The sequence below is a fragment of the Corylus avellana genome, chromosome 5, assembly GCF_965113065.1.
Source record: "Corylus avellana chromosome 5, dhCorAvel1.hap1.2, whole genome shotgun sequence".
In the NCBI taxonomy this organism is placed as follows: Eukaryota; Viridiplantae; Streptophyta; class Magnoliopsida; order Fagales; family Betulaceae; genus Corylus; species Corylus avellana.
Window position 1 is genome coordinate 3,103,177 of NC_142494.1, and position 6,000 is coordinate 3,109,176.

The following is a 6,000-nucleotide window of genomic DNA, read 5'->3' on the forward strand; positions in this document are numbered from 1 at the left end:
ACCTCTTAGAGACAAAACTTAGATATTGAAACGTAAACAAAGCAAAAACAAAGCAAAAGAAAATTTTAATTTGGCTTGTAGTACATAATTGTACATTGTGGAATATTGCTGAGTTGGCCAAACAGATTGTAATGATTTAATTTTATATCAATATATGTTATGTTTTATATGGAAAGAAACTTTGGACTTTGATATCTCTCTTCAATTCCCTGCAAGAAAATGTTAACAAAATATGACGTGTGTGCTGTGATCATATACTAGTCGTCTCCTTTGCGTCGGGCATCTCCGCAATTTCAACATCCAATGATTTTCCCTAATTAATTGAGTAACAAAAATGAAGATATAATAATCAATTAATAACGTTTTCAACATTGATGTCTCCAGTCTCCCTCCCGTTCGTTTTTGGTCAACAGAACAAAACTACGTTGTGGGGTTCTTTTTTGGCAGCTTTCACATTAATTGCACACCTCACCTTTCCATTAATTTCCTTGGTAATATTCATTTCATGGAAATATCTTACCATTCATGTTCATGGCTTTTTTTATTTTTTTATTTTTACTCAATCCATCTCATCAGATTTTCCCACAAATTGAAGAAAATAGATAATTTTTCCTTCCAAATTCTGTTGAAAGAATTTAATCCAAACTCACTTATTACATTAATATGTGTTTAAATTAGAACCAATTTAAAGAAAAATTCTGTCCCAAAAAAAATATACTCCCAACAATTATTTTTTTCTTCTTTCTTTATTTTTATTTTTGTTAGGAATGTTATGTTTCGACTTTCGGTCAACCTTAGCTAACAAAGTATCAAGCTGTTAACAATTTGCTGCTGGAATTATTAATATATATGAGACAACAAATGTAAGAGTAAACTGTTAAATAGTTTATTATCTAGACAACAAAATTGCTGAAGTTGTTGTCTTTCATAGGTTTGCATGTCAAAAGTTGTCACTTCTACCGCAATTGCACGCTTCTCAAGCAGCCGCATCCATACCCATTCTCTCCTTTAAATTCTTCCTCCACCGCCACTTGCAGATATATATATATATATACCACCCCAATTAAGCACCAAACTCTCCTCGATCCCCAACTCGACATGGGGTCTTCAGAAAATAACATCCTTCAACCTCTGCTTCAAACAAACCCACCATCTTTGTCGTCCCAATCATTCACCACAAAGCACCGATCAAGCGGCGAGCTTGAGAGCGTATTGTCCGACAATACCCTTCCCTTCTTGCTGCGTCTCCGACACGCTTCATGGATCGAGCTCAAGCTCCTTTTCTTCCTCGCTGCTCCGGCGGTTGTCGTTTACATGATCAACTACCTCATGTCCATGTCCACCCAAATCTTTTCTGGCCACCTCGGTACCCTCGAGCTCGCCGCAGCCTCTCTCGGCAACACCGGCATCCAAGTCTTTGCCTACGGCCTCATGGTACATAAAAATTATATCTTTCTTATCTATCTCTTATTTCAATTAAATATTTTGCGTCATTTAACGATTTATAATGTATAGTTAGGAATGGGGAGTGCTGTGGAGACTCTATGTGGGCAAGCATATGGAGCACAAAAGTACGAAATGCTAGGAATATATTTGCAAAGATCAACCGTCATCCTCACTGTAGCCGGCTTCCTCCTAAGCATTATATACATCTTCTCCAAGCCCATCCTAATATTTCTTGGCCAGTCGCCGGAAATTGCTTCCGCCGCAGCGGTTTTCGTCTACGGCCTAATCCCACAAATCTTCGCATATGCAGTAAACTTCCCCATCCAAAAATTTCTACAAGCTCAAAGCATAGTGACTCCTAGTGCATATATATCAGCAGCCACTCTAGTGATACACCTTTTGCTCAGCTGGGTGGCGGTTTACAAGATCGGGCTTGGGTTGTTGGGGGCATCGTTGGTGCTGAGCTTTTCATGGTGGATTATAGTGGTGGCACAGTTTGTGTACATAGTGAAAAGTGAGAGGTGTAAGTACACGTGGAGAGGGTTCTCTGTCCAAGCTTTCTCGGGATTGCCGAAGTTCTTCAGGTTGTCAGTGGCATCTGCTGTGATGCTGTGCCTAGAGACGTGGTATTTTCAGATTCTTGTTCTTCTGGCTGGTTTGCTTGAGAACCCTGAGTTGGCTCTCGATTCTCTATCCATTTGGTAAGACAAGTAGCTTTCATTTAAGAATTTTAGCTTCTTTCTTTTGTTTCTTTCTTTCTTATCATCATCTTTGACTTATCATATATATAGGATTGTGATCCCGTGCAATGCTTAGAGTATTGTACGAGGTGCAATAGTTTTTATATTTTTATTTTTTAATACCTTTTAATGGGTTACATATTGCAGCACAACAATATCTGGATGGGTTTTCATGATCTCCGTTGGGTTCAACGCAGCTGCAAGGTATATTATCTCCTAGGGGTGAAATTTAAAACCGCCTAACCGCAACCGCTAACCGTTAACCGTTATAACCGTTAACCGTTAACCGCTAACCGCCTAACCGCTTTGAAAGCGGTTAGTAAAAACCGCTAACCGCCTAGGCGGTTGCGGTTAGCGGTTAGCGGTTAGTGGGTTTTGAAAATCCGCTAACCGCTAACCGCTACCCGCTAACCGCTTTTTTTTAAATATAATATATATTTATATATTATATATATATATATAATAACAATAAGTTGTGAGTTTATGAACTTTTTTTGGTTGATTGAAATGAGCCTCAAGATTCAAGTTTAACCATATATGTTGGTTTTTTTGGTTGCTTGTGAGTTTATGAATTTGTTTGTGTTTTATTTTATTTCTATGTGTGAGTTTATGAACTTGCTTGTGAGTTTATGTATAAGACTACAAGTGAAGTGATGATTTTGTTGTAATTTTATTTGTATATTATATGATGTGTAGATTTGTAGAAGGTGGCCAACAAGATTTTGGTATATAGCAATTTTTAATGCTAAAATAGCCATGGAAAGGGAAAAAAAAAAAATTTTAAATGAGAAAAAAAATGTTTAAAGTGAGCCCAAAACCGGCCCAAAATCGGTCCAAAGAAAAAAGCCCAAAAAAAGCGGTTAGAAAAAAAGCGGTTATTCCAAAGCGGTTAACCGCTAACCGGGCGGTTAACCGCTACCCGGTTAGCGGAGGCGGTTAGTAAAATTTACTAACCGCCTAGGCGGTTGCGGTTAGCGGTTTTAGCCACTAACCGCTAACCGCCCGCTATTTCACCCCTATTATCTCCTCAGTTTTTTAGGACGTTTTAAAATATATATTCATTTAATTAATAAAACTTCTTTCTTTTTTGCTTAAAATTAATAAAATTTCTTAGGCTAACTAACGTAAACAATTAATTAGATTTTTTTAAAAAAAAATTTTATTTATAAACATTTCATTTTAAACATAAACAATTAATTTGAGTGGAAGGAAGACTTAATTTCTAGCTTGCTACTTCAATTGTTTTTATAATACATAAACAATTAATTATAAAATATACCACTTCAATTAATTATGTGTTAATATTATAAGTTATAGAGTATGATTTGTTTGTTGATGACAAGCAGCGTGAGAGTGAGCAATGAGCTTGGAGCAAGAAATCCAAAGTCAGCAGCATTTTCAGTGGTGGCGGTGACACTCATCTCTTTCATTATCTCTGTAATCGCGGCCTTAATTGTGCTTGCTTTGCGTGACGTCATAAGCTATGCCTTCACCGAAGGTGAAGCTGTAGCCGCCGCTGTCTCCGATCTCTGCCCACTTCTAGCCCTCACCCTCCTACTCAATGGAGTCCAACCCGTCTTATCAGGTATATATTGCATTAATTATCACTGATTATTCAAATGGCATTTTCCTCTTCATTGAAATTGTAGGCCTAAACCCATTAACGGCATGTTGGTACATTGGAATGATGATTACTAGATAATAGGAATAAGTATTATCAAAATACAAAAAAATTGGAATGATCGAAATAATCATTCTTATTCATTTGTTTGTCATCAACAAATATTTAAATCAGATTTCAAAAATTAACATAGGAATAGAACCCTTCGTTCTAGTCGGCCCCTCCCCGAACCACCGAGCATGGGTGGTCCGAGCCACCATTTGGTGGTCGAGATCACCCTGATGGTCCGAGAGCGACTACTCCCATGATTTTTTGAGATATTGTTTTAGAGTCCTTCTATTCCTGGAAAATGGCTATTCCAGATAATTTAAGGAGAAATAATCATTATTATTACTTTTTGAAAGGAGATCTAACATGTGATATTCAATGGCATTTTGCAGGCGTAGCTGTTGGGTGTGGATGGCAAGCTTTTGTTGCATACGTAAATATTGCATGTTATTACGGGGTTGGAGTACCCTTGGGTTTGCTTCTCGGGTTTTACTTCAAACTTGGTGCTAAGGTACTTACAACTTTTTCTTGATTTAAAGCTCTTTGGAGCAAAATTTTCGAGGGACAAAGTTTTTTCTTCAATTTTTATTTTTATTTTTTTTATTATTTTATTATTTTTTTAATTCAATCTATTTAGCTGGTATATATTTTCAAAAGTATGTAATTTTTATATATAAGACACACTTGGAGGAATTTTTTTTCTACAGAATTTGGAAGAAAACTCTCTCTATATATATATATATATATAGAAGTTTAAAGAGAACCCAAAAAACCAGTTCGTCAAATATTGTCCAAAATATTGACAGAATGAAAAATGACAGAAAGTTGGTGTGTTGTTGATGATGAGGGCAGAGAAAATGAGGTGTAGAATGATTGTGGTGCATGTATGTATATTAATTGCAGGGGATATGGCTGGGAATGATTGGCGGTACGGTGGCGCAAACTATCATTTTGATGTGGGTAACGTTTCGGACGGACTGGAATAAAGAGGTAATTTATATATAGTCCCTTCACATCCTTCTCTCATTGATAAATTTATTTATGCAACAAGTTTAACCATCATAGTGCAAAGTTTTGCAAATTATTGTGATTTTATGATAGAGATTTTTAGCAATTTTACTGTCATAATTGTTAGTAATTCGGACATTAAATGTGAGAGAATTTTTATGAGATTTATTTGACCAAATAAGTCTCAGACAGCAGTCCATGTTCTGATAGATGAATCCCATAAAAATTCTTTCACATTTATTGTCTAAATTTCTAATTGAGAGACTCAGATGGAGCCTACTTACCCTAGTAATTAGTGCTCGACCGAGTGAGTCCATCAAAAGCTTCTCACAATTGCAATTGGACAATCTAGCTACACTCCGAACAAAGAATTACAACCAATCCTAATCCATACAACAATAGGCAACCAAAAAGATTGTGATATATGGTGATTTGATCGGTACACCATTTGATCGGTGTCCATATATATATATATATATATATATATATATATATATATATATATGTGTGTGTGTGTGTATGTGTGTGTGAGAGAGAGAGAGAGAGGGCATTTGTTTCTTGTTTATATGAAATGAAATTTTATATTAAACTGCAGGTGGAAGAAGCTACCAAAAGGTTGAACAAGTGGGAGGAAAAGAAGGAACCACTTTCATGAACTGAAACAACATCTTGATTTGTACGTGCAGCCTTCAACACAGCCGGCCGCCGGATAGCCTGATGAACAGCTTTTTACCAAAATTATATATATCTTGTAGCTAGCTAGGCAAGGCTCCCACAAAGTAAACTAAATTTTCTGGGATCCTTTTCTATTAGATTACAAGTGCTATTGCACAATTTTTTTGATTTCTTTTTTTCCATTTTTAATTTTTATTATACCCATTTGGCGAAAAATCTAACAAAGGTCTCGAATTCATGTCTTAAAATTAATTTATCAAATTAAAAACTGAGGTCCTAAACTCAAAATGATGAAAAACATAAAACAAAATTGAAGATTGGTGACTTGATTTCCCCTTTTCTTTCTCTGGATGGCATTTCCTATGTCTTTATGAGCCATATATATATATATATATATATATATATATATATATAAAGACCGTACTATTTCATTTTCAAATTATTCAAGAATTAAAATTGAAT

General features: G+C 35.6%; 1 protein-coding gene across 1 annotated transcript; it reads left to right on the forward strand.

Annotated features, from left to right (window-relative positions):
• Positions 1 to 1,065: 1,065 nt before the first annotated feature.
• Positions 1,066 to 5,708, forward strand: LOC132181373 (protein DETOXIFICATION 40). The gene is made up of 7 exons (XM_059594566.2): positions 1,066 to 1,434; positions 1,516 to 2,147; positions 2,334 to 2,390; positions 3,533 to 3,771; positions 4,248 to 4,366; positions 4,759 to 4,845; positions 5,459 to 5,708. The coding sequence occupies exons 1-7, from the start codon at positions 1,099 to 1,101 to the stop codon at positions 5,516 to 5,518; spliced, it is 1,530 nt and encodes a 509-aa protein (XP_059450549.2). The 5' UTR covers positions 1,066 to 1,098; the 3' UTR covers positions 5,519 to 5,708.
• The last annotated feature ends 292 nt before the right edge of the window (positions 5,709 to 6,000 follow it).